This window comes from Bufo bufo, chromosome 6 (assembly GCF_905171765.1).
Source record: "Bufo bufo chromosome 6, aBufBuf1.1, whole genome shotgun sequence".
NCBI lineage: Eukaryota > Metazoa > Chordata > Amphibia > Anura > Bufonidae > Bufo > Bufo bufo.
The window spans coordinates 25,520,290-25,536,451 of NC_053394.1; the positions used below are offsets into that span (position 1 = coordinate 25,520,290).

General features: G+C 49.8%; 1 protein-coding gene across 1 annotated transcript; it reads left to right on the forward strand.

Annotated features, from left to right (window-relative positions):
* The first annotated feature begins 1,223 nt into the window (after nt 1-1,223).
* On the forward strand, nt 1,224-14,056 carry ING4 (inhibitor of growth family member 4). Its single transcript, XM_040437694.1, has 8 exons — nt 1,224-1,341; nt 3,062-3,133; nt 4,249-4,415; nt 5,032-5,146; nt 9,760-9,868; nt 10,702-10,846; nt 13,280-13,341; nt 13,590-14,056. The coding sequence occupies exons 1-8, from the start codon at nt 1,305-1,307 to the stop codon at nt 13,627-13,629; spliced, it is 747 nt and encodes a 248-aa protein (XP_040293628.1). The 5' UTR covers nt 1,224-1,304; the 3' UTR covers nt 13,630-14,056.
* Nucleotides 14,057-16,162: the final 2,106 nt, after the last annotated feature.

A 16,162-nucleotide genomic window follows, 5' to 3' on the forward strand; every position in this document is an offset into this window, starting at 1 on the left:
ATGGGCAACTAAGACAGATTTACTATTAGGCAGTTTGATTTGGAGATATTGGAGGCGGGCTATTTTTTCGTGGGCCACCCTGTATTTACAGCAAACCGGAAAACTCTTGTCCGCCTATCATAACGAGAAAGACCCAATTAAAAGTCACCGGTCAATGGCGTCTGGTTTAATTTGCATTTTTGAAAGATACCGCCATGGCTATTGATGTGTACGGGCCCGTAAAATCCCTATCAAAACAAACAAAAAAAAATAATCGCTTTGTTGCTCATAGCAACCCATCAGAAAGCAGCTTTCATTTCTCCACAGCAGTTTCAGTGATGAAAGCTGAGCTCTGATTGGTTGATCAGTTGTTATGGGCCACAAGGCCCGCTTTTTACATTTTCCTATCCAAAGCTTTATACTGGGAGGCCCGCGAAAAAGTAGTCCTCCACCAATATCTCCAAATCAAACTGCCTGATAGTAAATCTGTTTTAGTTGTCCATAGCAACCAATCAGAACTCAGCTTTCATTTTTTCAGAGCCCCGTAGGAACTGACAGCTGAACGCTGATTGGTTGCTATGGGCAACTAAGACAGATTTACTATCAGGCAGTTTAAATTGGAGATATTGGAGGCGGGCTATTTTTGCGTGGGCCACACCGTATGTGCTGCGGGAGGGATTTATTAAGTGTAACACAGGTGTGCGCCAAATTTATTATGTTTTATATCCATGCTCCCTCCAAGACAGTCTAGAAAAAGGGCGTGGCTGAAGAAAGTTGAAAAAATACGCCAAAACAGCGTCTTTTTGTGACGAAATTATGGCATAACGTAGTCCCACCGTAAGGAGTCCTGACGGATAAGGACACACGTCTTACGCGGTGCACTTAATTTATCATTCAGCGTGCTTCATCCTTAAAAATGCAATTTTGCATCATAAAATTCTGAAGGATAGATTGGTAGAGAGGTAGTAGACAGAGAAATGAACTACAAGTCTCAGCCTATCTGGCTGTCTCTACTACCCCCTCCCATGCGGTCTCGCAGACATGATGGGAGTCTTTTCCATCCTTTCCTCGTCGCTGCTTTTTATCAACTGCGGAACAATAGGTGTAGAGACCACGGTCTCCGACAAAATGGCGCCTCTCGTCCTGTACTGGAGACAGAAACTAAGCGCGACGCTGAGCCTCTAGTGTCTGCTGCGCTGTAGGTACCACACAAAGGATGGGGGGGATTTTTTTTTTCTTGTTGCGTCCCCGACAAGATGGCGACACAACAATCTCCACAGGGTCCCTAAGTCTGTTCGACGGAAGTTGTCTCTTTGTCGCTCAAGATGGCGGCTGGCATGTACCTGGAGCATTATTTGGACAGTGAGTGGATGTGGGATGATGAGAGTTATAGTTCGGATGTGAGGTGTCCCGTGTTATCGTGCACCTGAGCTGATACTGGAAAAGGGAGGAGGGAAAGAGGGATGATATCCTGCAAGCTGGCCGGGAAGGGGCAAGAGGTGAAGGGGCAGTGTACCAGGGCTGGCACAGGTGAAGGGGCAGTGTACCAGGGCTGGTACAGGTGAAGGGGCAGGCTGGCACAGGTGAGGGAACAGTATACCAGGGCTGGCACAGGTGAAGGGGCAGTGTACCAGGGCTGTCACAAGTGAGGGAACAGTATACCAGGGCTGGCACAGGTGAAGGGGCAGTGTACCAGGGCTGGCACAGGTGAAGGGGCAGTGTACCAGGGCTGGCACAGGTGAGGGAGCAGTATACCAGGGCTGGCACAGGTGAAGGGGCAGTATACCAGGGCTGGCACAGGTGGAGGGGCAGTATACCAGGGCTGGCACAGGTGAAGGGGCAGTATACCAGGGATGGCACAGGTGAAGGGGCAGTATACCAGGGATGGCACAGGTGAAGGGGCAGTATGCCAGGGCTGGCACAGGTGAAGGGGCAGTATACCAGGGCTGGCACAGATGAAGGGGCAGTATACCAGGGCTGGCACAGGTGAAGGGGCAGTATACCAGGGCTGGCACAGGTGAAGGGGCAGTATACCAGGGCTGGCACAGGTGAAGGGGCAGTATACCAGGGCTGGCACAGGTGAAGGGGCAGTATACCAGGGCTGGCACAGGTGAGGGAGCAGTATACCAGGGCTGGCACAGGTGAGGGAGCAGTATACCAGGGCTGGCACAGGTGAGGGAGCAGTATACCAGGGCTGGCTTAGGTGGAGGAGCAGTATACCAGGGCTGGCACAGGTGGAGGGGCAGTATACCAGGGATGGCACAGGTGGAGGGGCAGTATACCAGGGATGGCACAGGTGGAGGGGCAGTATACCAGGGATGGCACAGGTGGAGGGGCAGTATACCAGGGCTGGCACAGGTGGAGGGGCAGTATACCAGGGCTGGCACAGGTGAAGGGGCAGTATACCAGGGCTGGCACAGGTGAAGGGGCAGTATACCAGGGCTGGCACAGGTGAAGGGGCAGTATACCAGGGCATCACAGGTGAAGGGGCAGTATACCAGGGCTGTCACAGGTGAGGGAGCAGTATACCAGGGCTGGCACAGATGAAGGGGCAGTATACCAGGGCTGGCACAGATGAAGGGGCAGTATACCAGGGCTGGCACAGATGAAGGGGCAGTATACCAGGGCTGGCACAGATGAAGGGGCAGTATACCAGGGCTGGCACAGGTGAGGGGTAGTATCCTGGGGCTGGCACTTATTTGTTCGGCTGCTGTGGGAATTAGTATACTGGCATGGGTGGGTCTATAGGAGATAAGTACCAGCAGTGGGGTACGGCCCCGGGTTTTCAGGTGTTGTTTCTATGGCGTCCACCATGCGGTTTAATGCGCTCCCGGTTTCTGGAGGCGGTGCGATTACTGTCCGCCATTTAATAAGAATCATTCAGGGTTTTATGTGATATGAGCTGTAGTGTTTATAGGTATCATTTGTGGGGACATACGACTTTTTGATCGCTGTTTAATCTATTTGGGGAAGCGGTATGAGAAGAACATGGATTCTGGCGAGGATGTTTAGTAAATGTGGTGCGGAGCGAATCTTCTGTGATGAATGTTTATCGCTCCGGTGATTATTTTCCTCCTTCCAGGTATAGAAAATCTGCCATTTGAGCTCCAGAGGAACTTCCAGCTGATGAGAGATCTTGACCAGAGAACAGAAGGTGAGTGCGGACATGACATAGGATGTGTATGCAGGTATGTGAGAGGTATGGCTTGTATACAGGTGGAGGGGACGTGTGGCGTGTCTGCAGGTGGAGGGGACGTGTGGCGTGTCTGCAGGTGGAGGGGACGTGTGGCGTGTCTGCAGGTGGAGGGGACGTGTGGCGTGTCTACAGGTGGAGGGGACGTGTGACGTGTCTGCAGGTGGAGGGGACGTGTGACGTGTCTGCAGGTGGAGGGGACGTGTGACGTGTCTGCAGGTGGAGGGGACGTGTGACGTGTCTGCAGGTGGAGGGGACGTGTGACGTGTCTGCAGGTGGAGGGGACGTGTGACATGTCTACAGGTGGAGGGGACGTGTGACGTGTCTACAGGTGGAGGGGACGTGTGACGTGTCTGCAGGTGGAGGGGACGTGTGACGTGTCTACAGGTGGAGGGGACGTGTGACGTGTCTACAGGTGGAGGGGACGTGTGACGTGTCTGCAGGTGGAGGGGACGTGTGACGTGTCTGCAGGTGGAGGGGACGTGTGACGTGTCTGCAGGTGGAGGGGACGTGTGACGTGTCTGCAGGTGGAGGGGACGTGTGGCGTGTCTGCAGGTGGAGGGGACGTGTGGCGTGTCTGCAGGTGGAGGGGACGTGTGGCGTGTCTGCAGGTGGAGGGGACGTGTGGCGTGTCTGCAGGTGGAGGGGACGTGTGGCGTGTCTGCAGGTGGAGGGGACGTGTGGCGTGTCTGCAGGTGGAGGGGACGCGTGGCGTGTCTGCAGGTGGAGGGGACGCGTGGCGTGTCTGCAGGTGGAGGGGACGCGTGGCGTGTCTGCAGGTGGAGGGGACGCGTGGCGTGTCTGCAGGTGGAGGGGACGCGTGGCGTGTCTGCAGGTGGAGGGGACGCGTGGCGTGTCTGCAGGTGGAGGGGACGCGTGGCGTGTCTGCAGGTGGAGGGGACGCGTGGCGTGTCTGCAGGTGGAGGGGACGCGTGGCGTGTCTGCAGGTGGAGGGGACGCGTGGCGTGTCTGCAGGTGGAGGGGACGCGTGGCGTGTCTGCAGGTGGAGGGGACGCGTGGCGTGTCTGCAGGTGGAGGGGACTTATGACATTTGTATCTGCATCTTTTTGCTCCAGATCTGAAGTGTCACATAGACCGTCTGTCCTGTCAGTATATGAGCAGCGCCCGGACAATGAGCTCAGAGGAAAAGCTGCAGCTCCTCAGACAAGTGCAGGAGTCGTACAGTAAATGCAAGGAATATGGAGACGATAAAGTGCAGCTGGCCATGCAGACGTATGAGATGGTGAGTGAGGGCCGGGGTGCAGACATCTGCTGACCCTGATGGGCACTCGGTTGTGTTCTGGATTATCGCATTGCTGTGGACAGGTTTATAAACTGATTTGTTATAATCCACAAACATTGAGGGGCCCCAGTCTTAACCCAAAGTCCATGGAAGTAAATTTACGAAGAGGCGCGCGTCTCTTAAATAATTGTGTGCATCTTCGGCTGGCCTAAAGACGTGATGAAGTCTATAAAAGCTAGGAGCAGTTTAATACTTTGTCTTTACGCTAATAAGCTTGTTGGCATTTATGGCCGTGCCCCTTCACAATTCACTCAACCCACTTTTGATAAGAAATGCGGAGGGTAAAAATGGCAAGTATAAGTATAGATTGTAAGCTCTTGTGAGCAGGGCCCTCACTCCTAGTGTTTTAATTGTAATTTTGTGGTGTCTTTTGATTTGTGCAAAGACTATATAAATAAAGATTATTATTATTATTTCTATCATTAAATTGAAATATTCATCAAAACTGGTGTAAAGATTTTAAAAAGTCATATTTTTTATCATAGGACTTTGTTAATTGGTCTTCTGCCACTTGCCTTTTAAATGCCATATTATACATTTTCTCTCTCTCGTCCAGGTTGACAAACACATTCGGAGGTTGGACACAGACCTCGCTCGCTTTGAAGCTGATCTGAAAGAGAAGCACATTGAATCCAGTGACTATGACAGCTGCTCCAGCAAAGGCAAAAAGAGTGAGGAGATAAGTTACCTTCCTGACCCTGGAAATAGCCACCAAACCATTCTACAGTTTATATACTGATGTAGTTTACGTACAACGTGTAGTCCCATTGGAAATGCATTACATTACTGACCCTCAGTTACATCCTGTATTATACTCCAGAGCTGCACTCACTATTCTGCTGGTGCAGTCACTGTGTACATACATTACTTATCCTGTACTGACCCTCAGTTACATCCTGTATTATACTCCAGAGCTGCACTCACTATTCTGCTGGTGCAGTCACTGTGTACATACATTACTTATCCTGTACTGACCCTCAGTTACATCCTGTATTATACTCCAGAGCTGCACTCACTATTCTGCTGGTGCAGTCACTGTGTACATACATTACTTATCCTGTACTGATCCTGAGTTACATCCTGTATTATACTCCAGAGCTGCACTCACTATTCTGCTGGTGCAGTCACTGTGTACATACATTACTCATTCCGTACTGATCCTGAGTTACATCCTGTATTATACTCCAGAGCTGCGCTCACTATTCTTCGGGTTGAGGCACTATGCCCTAGGGTTGGGCAATAAACCGGTATTAACGATATACCGCGGTATTAAGAAACGGCGATATCGCCATTTCTTAATTACCGCTGTATTTTAGTGACGTCATAGGGGCAGACACAAGTCAGTGCTGAATGCCTCTAAAACGTCCAGCGCACATTACAGCCGGCACAGTGGAGAAGGAGAGAGTCCCTCCCCACTGTGATCCGGCTGCTGCTGAGCCACCAGTGAGAAGGTAATATTGAGGAGGAGGGGGAGGGGCTGTGGCTGCTGCTCCACCAATGAGAATTACCCTCAGTACAAATATAGACTGCGGGTGCCAGCCGTATCACATACCCGGCACCCGGTCTCAGGGACAGGAAGCGGCGATCCCGCGAAGCGAGGCAATTTACTCCTCAAATGCGGCACCTGAGGGGGTTAATTGGCACGGTTCGTCGGGATCCCTGTCATTGAGGCCGAGTGCCGGCTGTGTGATATGGCTGGCACCCGCAGTCTAGATTTGTATTATGGTGTTAATTTAATTTATTGGTGGCGCACTGCGCCCCCCCATACCCCAGTATTATGAATTATAATCATTGGTGGCGCAGTGCACCCAAACCCCCCCAAGTATTATAATCATTGGTGGCAGTGGCCACAGGGTCCCCTCCCCTCTTCATTGGTGGTGGAGTGGCAGCTTCTGATCGGAGCCCCAGCAGTGAAATCTCAGGGCTCCGATCGGTTACCATGGCAGCCAGGACGCTACTGCAGCCATCCATGGCTGCCATGGTAATCTCCCTGCTGCCGTGTGCACAAAGCACAGGGCAGCAGGGACAATGTGAGATCCTATGCACCCTAATAGATCTCTATTAGGGTGAATAGGACAAGGGATGAAAAGATCCCAGGTTCTAGCCCCATAAGGGGACTAATAGTTATTAAATAAAAAATAAATAAAAAAAGTTAAAAAAAACAACACCAAAACATTAACATTTTAAATCAGCCTGTCCCAATTTACTTAAAAAAATATTTATATAAAAAAATAAATTAAATAAAAAAAATAGGTACGAAAAAGTCCAAACTATCAAAGTTTTGAAAAATATCTCTTATACTACATAAGAGATATTTTTCAAAACTTTGATAGTTTGGACTTTTTTGTACCTATTTTTTTTATTTAATTTATTTTTTTATATAAATATTTTTTTTAAGTAAATTGGGACAGGGTGAAACAGAAAAAAAAATGGAAAAAACACATGAATCTCCTTTTTTTTTTTTTTTGTCTCCTACTCCCCTAAAAAATAGGATAGGACTGTATTATTGGCCGCACGTTCCATAAATTGCGGAATGCACACTTTTTTTTTTTTTACATTTAATTTTTCTTTTGCCTTTGCGTGGTATCGAGTATTGCATTACTTTTTTATGGGACCGAAATTGAATCAAAATTTTGGTATTGTGACAACCCTAGTCACGGGGGTATAAGGCTTTTAGGTCATAAAGAAATGGCATCTAGTGGCTGTAAACCCCCAGAGCCAGGACTCGCTGCACTCTGGGGGCTGCTGCACAGAGAGGCCGGGGCTGAGAACAGTCGCTGCACTCTGGGGGCTGCTGCACAGAGAGGCCGGGGCTGAGAACAGTCGCTGCACTCTGGGGGCTGCTGCACAGAGAGGCCGGGGCTGAGAACAGTCGCTGCACTCTGGGGGCTGCTGCACAGAGAGGCCGGGGCTGAGACCAGTCGCTGCACTCTGGGGGCTGCTGCACAGAGAGGCCGGGGCTGAGAACAGTCGCTGCACTCTGGGGGCTGCTGCACAGAGAGGCCGGGGCTGAGAACAGTCGCTGCACTCTGGTGGCTGCTGCACAGAGAGGCCGGGCTGAGAACAGTCGCTGCACTCTGGGGGCTGCTGCACAGAGAGGCCGGGCTGAGAACAGTCTCTGCACTCTGGGGGCTGCTGCACAGAGAGGCCGGGGCTGAGAACAGTCGCTGCACTCTGGGGGCTGCTGCACAGAGAGGCCGGGGCTGAGAACAGTCGCTGCACTCTGGGGGCTGCGGTAATATGGCTGTAGTGTGTAGGGACTAAGACCCATATGGGAAGCGCCAGTCTTTAGTAAATGACCCCCAATGTTTTATTTGACTGAAAGGCATCTTTATGATGCCAAGGTGCCCTTCCTGACAATGTGCACCTATGATGGGCACACTCTGAACAACCCACTTATAAGGGTTTTCCGCTAGGATGCCCCATTTTCTGTGGGAGCGGAGACGATGGCTGATTGCTGCTATCTCCAGCACTCCCATAGAGAATGAATGGAGCAGCAGAGGGCACTGCCGGTCCATCAGACTTGGGGGGGGGGGGGGGGGGGGGCGGTGACCCCGTTCTTGGTGGGCAACTAAGAGATATTGCTGCATGGGGGCATCAAAGAGACATTATAATGTATGGGGGCAACAAAGAAACACGAATACATGTTTTGAGTGTTTTTTTTTTTGTAAATGGGCATTTATCGCGATATACACTCACCTAAAGAATTATTAGTGCCCCCATACTAATACGGTGTTGGACCCCCTTTTGCCTTCAGAACTGCCTTAATTCCACGTGGCATTGATTCCACAAGGTGCTGATAGCATTCTTTAGAAATGTTGGCCCATATTGATAGGATAGCATCTTGCAGTTGATGGAGATTTGAGGGATGCACATCCAGGGCACGAAGCTCCCGTTCCACCACATCCCAAAGATGCTCTATTGGGTTGAGATCTAGTGACTGTGGGGCCATTTTAGTACAGTGAACTCATTGTCATGTTCAAGAAACCAATTTGAAATGATTCGAGCTTTGTGACATGGTGCATTATCCTGCTGGAAGTAGCCATCAGAGGATGGGTACATGGTGGTCATGAAGGGATGGACATGGTCAGAAACAATGCTCAGGTAGCCCGTGGCATTTAAACTATGCCCAATTAGCACTAAGGGGCCTAAAGTGTGCCCAGAAAAAATCCCCTCCCCCACACCATTACACCACCAGCCTGCACAGTGGTAACAAGGCATGATGGATACATGTTCTCATTCTGTTAACGCCAAATTCGGACTCTACCATTTGAATGTCTCAACAGAAATCGAGACTCATCAGACCAGGCAACATTTTTCCAGTCTTCAACAGTCCAATTTTGGTGAGCTCGTGCAAATTGTAGCCTCTTTTTCCTATTTGTAGTGGAGATGAGTGGTACCCGGTGGGGTCTTCTGCTGTTGTAGCCCATCCGCCTCAAGGTTGTGCGTGTTGTGGCTTCACAAATGCTTTGCTGCATACCTCGGTTGTAACGAGTGGTTATTTCAGTCAACGTTGCTCTTCTATCAGCTTGAATCAGTCGGCCCATTCTCCTCTGACCTCTAGCATCCACAAGGCATTTTTGCCCACAGGACTGCCGCATACTGGATGTTTTTCCCTTTTCACACCATTCTTTGTAAACCCTAGAAATGGTTGTGCGTGAAAATCCCAGTAACTGAGCAGATTGTGAAATACTCAGACCGGCCCGTCTGGCACCATCAACCATGCCACGCTCAAAATGGCTTAAATCACCTTTCTTTCCCATTCTGACATTCAGTTTGGAGTTCAGGAGATTGTCTTGACCAGGAGCACCCCCCTAAATGCATTGAAGCAACTGCCATGTGATTGGTTGACTAGATAATTGCATTAATGAGAAATAGAACAGGTGTTCCTAATAATTCTTTAGGTGAGTGTATATCGTTATCCCAATAAATTTCTTAATATTGTTATCTTGGGAATATTTTTGATATCGCCCAACCCTACTATGCCCATACATTACACCATCACCTTCAGCCCTGTATTTGGGCAGATGGTTGACTCTCCATCTCTACGTACATGTCAACCTTCAACTATAGATCCATACATGTCACCTATAGATCCTTACTTCACCGCTGCTTGGCAGCCTGGAAGGAGATCTTCAGCTCTTGCTTCCTCTTTGGGACAGCTGAAGCTCTCACTTTCTTAGCAGTAAGTCACCCCCTGTTTTTTCTTACCTCTAGATCTGGCCCCTCACCCCTTTTGTTCCTGCCCCAACATTGGGATAACACTGTGATTATCCTTCTGCAGAAGGCAGAGGTCAGAAGGAGAAGAAAGCCCCTAAGGTCCGATCAAAGGTGAAGAACTCTGATGACGAGACAACAAAGAGCGGGCAGAAGAAGATCAAATTGGTTCAGACGTAAGTGGTGTGTAATTTGGGGCGTAAGGTGGGGGTGCGCCTACAACCAGTGCTATTCTGAATCCCCCTCGTTGGAGGTTAATTTACCTCTGTGTGGGGGTTTGCCCTGATAATTGTCTTTTTCTCACAGGTAGTTTAGCTGCTTGTAATTGTGCTCGCTTCCTGATGACCTTATGTTTATACACAGCAACCAATCAGAACAAGCAGAGCTGCAGTGTAAAGCATGAGGGAGGGATGAGACAGCAGCCTAATACTCCTTTGAGTCACAGACTCGCTTTCAGACTACCACACACTCTAGCAGACAGTGCAGCTTAGCTGGAGTCCCTGAGCATATTGATGTATATGATATTTAGAGAGGTTTTCTGGGAGTACTGGGATTATTAATGATTTGTCCTCAGGATAGGTCAACAATATCTGATCCATGGGGATCTGACTTCTGCCTCCCCCGTCGGTCAGCTGTTTGAAGGGACCATGGCGCTCTAGTCTCCTCCTAGGTCAGTGACGTCACGTTCATTGGTCACATGGCCTACATGCCGCTCAGTCTCATTGATGTAAATCAGCCTGAACTGCAATACCAAGCACAACCACTAGACAGTGCACGGCGCTGTGCTTGGTATGAAGCCAGGAGAGTGCCACAACCTCTTCAAACAGCTGATTGGTGGGGACGTCGGACCCCCACTGATCAAACACTGGTAAGTCATCAGTATTGTACTCCCAGAAAACCTCTTGAGCCCCATCTGTATTTCCAGGTACAAAAGAGAAGGAAATATATATATATATATATGCAGAATGCAATCTTGTATGCTGTCATCCTGATTTCTTTTCCTCCTCAGGACAGAATACGGCACTCCTGCTAGTAATTTCGGGAAAGTGCACCCTTCTGACGTTTTGGATATGCCTGTGGACCCCAATGAGCCCACGTACTGCCTGTGCCACCAGGTGTCATACGGAGAGATGATTGGATGTGACAATCCTGATGTAAGTGGCTATTGTGCCAGTATATAACGACCTGCATCGCTTTCACCCTATGAATTCAGTAAGGGGGCAGAAGAGGAGACCCATCTGAGGTCCGCCTAGGGTTGGACGATATCAAAAATATTCCCACGATAACGATATTAAGAAATTTATCGCGATAACGATATATATCGCGATAAATGCCCATTTAGAAGAAAAAAACACTTGGGGCCACAAGGAGACGTTATACTGTATGGGGGCAGCCACAAGGAGGCGTTATACTGTATGGGGGCACTCACAAGGAGACGTTATACTGTATGGGGGCAGCCACAAGGAGACGTTATACTGTATGGGGGCAGCTACAAGGAGACGTTATACTGTATGGGGGCCACAAGGAGATGTTATACTGTATGGGGGCCACAAGGAGATGTTATACTGTATGGGGGCAGCCACAAGGAGACGTTATACTGTATGGGGGCCACAAGGAGACGTTATACTGTATGGGGGCAGCCACAAGGAGACGTTATACTGTATGGGGGCAGCCACAAGGAGACGTTATACTGTATGGGGGCAGCCACAAGGAGACGTTATACTGTATGGGGGCAGCCACAAGGAGACGTTATACTGTATGGGGGCAGCCACAAGGAGACGTTATACTGTATGGGGGCACTCACAAGGAGACGTTATACTGTATGGGGGCAGCCACAAGGAGACGTTATACTGTATGGGGGCAGCTACAAGGAGACGTTATACTGTATGGGGGCCACAAGGAGATGTTATACTGTATGGGGGCCACAAGGAGATGTTATACTGTATGGGGGCAGCCACAAGGAGACGTTATACTGTATGGGGGCCACAAGGAGACGTTATACTGTATGGGGGCAGCCACAAGGAGACGTTATACTGTATGGGGGCAGCCACAAGGAGACGTTATACTGTATGGGGGCCGCCACAAGGAGACGTTATACTGTATGGGGGCAGCCACAAGGAGACGTTATACTGTATGGGGGCCGCCACAAGGAGACGTTATACTGTATGGGGGCAGCCACAAGGAGACGTTATACTGTATGGGGGCAGCCACAAGGAGACGTTATACTGTATGGGGGCAGCCACAAGGAGACGTTATACTGTATGGGGGCAGCCACAAGGAGACGTTATACTGTATGGGGGCAGCCACAAGGAGACGTTATACTGTATGGGGGCAGACGGGCAGTTCCCCAGCCTCTGATCAGCCCCCCCAGCCTCTCCCTCTTATCAGCCCTCTCTGGTAACCCCCCCCCTAGTATTAATCATTGGTGGCAGTGGCCACAGGGTCCCCCTCCCCATCATTGGTGTCAGTGCCCCTTCCCCCCAGTATTAATCATTGCTGGCAGTGGCCACAGGGTCCCCCTCCCATCATTGGTGGCAGTGGGCCCCCCCTCCCCAGTATTATACATTGGAGGCCACAGGGTCATCCCCCCCATCATTGGTGGCAGTGGGCCCCCCTCCTCCCTCCCTCCCCAGTATTAATCATTGGAGGCCACAGGGTCGTCGTCCTCCTCCTCCCCCCATCATTGGTGGCAGTTTTCAGTTCCGATCGGAGTCCCAGCAGTGTAATGCTGGGGCTCCGATCGGTTACCATGGTAGCCAGGACGCTACTGGAGCCCTGGCTGCCATGGTATGTTAGTGAGCAGCATTATACTCACGTGCGTCGTGGCCGCCGGTCGCTCCTTCTTCTGTCTGTGCGGCGCATTGCTAAGGCTTATAGCATTAGCAATGCGCCGCACAGACCTATGAGAAGAAGGAGCGCCCGGCGGCCACGACGCACGTGAGTATAATGCTGCTCACTAACATACCATGGCAGCCAGGGCTCCAGTAGCGTCCTGGCTACCATGGTAACCGATCGGAGCCCCAGCATTACACTGCTGGGACTCCGATCGGAACTGAAAACTGCCACCAATGATGGGGGGAGGAGGAGGACGACGACCCTGTGGCCTCCAATGATTAATACTGGGGAGGGAGGGAGGAGGGGGGCACTGCCCACATTCCTGGCACCCGACCTCTGAGAGGACGCTGTGATCACCTGAGGGGTTAATTGCGCAGATCACAGCGTCCTATCAGAGGTCGGGTGCAGGAAATGCGAGTCACAGAATTTCTTCCCTCCCCCACGCCGGCCGAACTGCTGAGAGAGCCACCGCAAGCGGCCAGCAGGTATCGGGGGCATTTGCACGAGTAGAAGTACTCTGCAAATGTCCCGTATCTGTTCATGCTGGGGCGGGCGGCCGCAGATTTAGAAGCGGACCGCTTCTATGACGTCACGAAATACCGCGGTATTTACGAAACGGCGATATCGCCATATCGCCGTTTTTTTAATACCGCGGTATATCGTGATACCGGTATATCGCTCAACCCTAGGTCCGCCAGTTGCCCGAGTCTTAGTTATGGTACCAGTGATGTGCTTCTGCTTTGTTTCTTCAGTGCTCCATCGAATGGTTTCATTTTGCTTGTGTCGGACTTGCTACAAAGCCTCGTGGAAAATGGTGAGTGCGCCGTCCCCGTGTGCCGTTGGATGTTCCTATTCTCCATCATGGAGTCCACTGTGCGCTCCTCTCTTTGTTTCCGGCCCTTGTCTTGTCCTTGCTCTTCCTCACAGCCCCTTCTCATTGTCTTCATCGCTTTTCCTGATGCCTCCATTGTGTCCAGAACCATTGCGTTCAGTCCGTCGTCTTGCAGGGTTTTGTCTTGTGTCCCTTCCTTGCCTCACTTCTTATTTGTCTTTTTGCTGCAGGTACTGCCCCCGCTGCTCTCAGGAGAGGAAGAAGAAATGAGGTGCTCCGCAGAGGCTCCCTATGGGAAGAGGGCAGCGAGTATAAGGGCCTGGGTGCTACCTGCTTCATTTTCTGTATCCTAGGACAGTTACAGATCACGTCAGTATTAGAAGTTACCTCCAGGTGCTATTGTATTGCTGTGCATGAGGAGGGAACACTCTCATCGTGACATCATGAGACCAGCTGAGCGTCACTAGAGGCCCCTCTAAATGCAGCCTCGGCCTTGTCATTCATGCTGGATCCTGTCCTTCCTGCCTCGGCTTCATCCCTTCCATTTTAATAACTGCTCCAAAATGTAATGTATCTCGTTCCATCTCTCTAGAGGACACTTGGTGCTCTCTCCCCTCCTCTGAATATATGAACTACCTCCAGATAATGTTCTGTATCTGCCCCATTTATTTACATTTTTATTTTCTACATTCTGTTAATTGATCTAAAAAAAAAAAAAAAAACACTAATTAGCAAAACACTACAGAGCATGACCGGTGCCAAACGTTACCCCCTATGCATGGACATCTGCCTCATAAGCCTCCATTTAAGTCTTCAGCCCTTAAAGGGAATGTGTCACCAGAAACCACCCATTAAAATATATATTTTGTTTAGTTTTTTGCTGAATTTTTTATTTTTTTTTCTCGTAATTTATCCATGTCACTATATAAAAAAATGTATATAATCTTTCAATTTTCGCACTGGCCACTAGGCCTAAAATATGTTAAAGAGGCTATGCCATGACTAGTGTAAAAAATGAAAATCAGACATCATACAGTAGATGACAATGTCTTTCTATCAAAGCTAGAACCAGCCCTGTACCTCACATGGATCCAGAGATCTCACCATTCATTGCTCTGCTAGATTTATATCAAACTGACAGCTCAAGAGGCGTGTCCTTTCTGCTGCAGCTCAGGAGGCGTGTCCATGCTCTGCCTATCACAGCTCAGGAGGCGTGTCCAAGGGGGTGTGAACATATCACAGCTCAGGAGGATGAAACTGAGCATGTACGACCATCTCAGTGAGCAGGACAAAGAAACAAAAAAACAAACAGCAGGTGGCGCTATACAAATAGATTTTATTGAATAACTCAGTGACTATGCAAAATTTTTAATTACATGCATTTTCAAAAGTATTCAGGTCCAGGTGCTGGTTTGAAAACTGTAGAATATTTTTTTGTGGGACAACCGCTTTAGGGCTTTCTGTTTTTTTGAGAGCAACAACATGGGCCATAGACACAATGGACGGGCACTGACCCTATTGACTTCTATGGGAGATTTCTCTGGGCATGCTCTGTGACCTGTGCAGAGGTCAGGAGGGGGCAGATAAGCTGTGATATCACCTATTGTGATTGGTGGATCATGTCTTATCTATATGGAGGTGTTACTTGGAATCCTGCCTGTGGTGATACTCATAATGGCTACGGAAAAGTTACCTGTGCAGAACAGGAAATCAAGACTTATTTATTAGACCTAGTGGCCGGTGCGAAAAATTGCAGGATTGGAGATCTTTTTTAAATATATAGATGGTGACATGGAAAAATTAAATAAAAACCTCACAAAAAATTGTTTACTTAAAAATGTCATTTTAACAGTTGGTCAATTTCTGGTGACACATTCCCTTTAACCCACTCTACTCCTCGTCAATATCTGTCCATCCTTTTACTCACCTGGACATCTGCCTCATGTTTACTAATCTGCACCTGGACATCCTCCCTTTTACGTCACTCCCACCTAGGAATATGCCCTAAGCCTATAAAATGCCCCCCCTCCCCCCATGCCAGACCCCTCACAATGAATATACTTACCTGGCTCACCGCTCCCTGTGTCACTTCTGGTCCCCGCACCGCCGCTGCTGCTTCTCCCTGTGCGCGGATGAAAACATCCAGTGTCGGAGGAGCAGCCAGTCACCCGCGATGCTAGGGAGGCTTGTCACCACCTGCCATTGGCGCCTTTCTCACCGACACCGGATGTTTTCATCCATGCACAGGGAGAAGCAGGAGCGGCGGTGCAGGGACCAGGAGCGGCGGGGGGAGCCAGGTAAGTGTATTCATTGTGATGGGCCTGGCATATGGGGGGGCATTTTATAATCTTGGATAACCCCTTTAACTCTTCAACATGTGGGCATTGGTCCTTACCCTACTCTGTCTGGCTCTGCCAACACCTGACTCACTGCCCCGAGACAACTATCCTACATGTGGCCGTGCATCTTAGGTAGCTTTCATCTGACAGCTGCCCCATACACACGCACACTTGGCTGAGCATGCATGTGTTTTTGAGTGAAGAGACCTCTGGTGGCAGCTTATCTCCCCAGAAATCTAAAGGATTGGGCATGTTGATATTCATCTGCTAGAGTCCGGAGGCCTCAGTCAGACGTCGGCCCTTACTCCGCTCCCCTCTGCCGTATACTTGCCCTCACTCCCACCCCCTTCATCTCTCACTTTGTTGGCCTCTCTTCCATAGGATTCCAGTCCTTCCCACTACTGCATTATGGTGCTGAGTTCTTCTTCTTCCTCTTTACTGGAAAGTTACAATCCAAGAGTTTA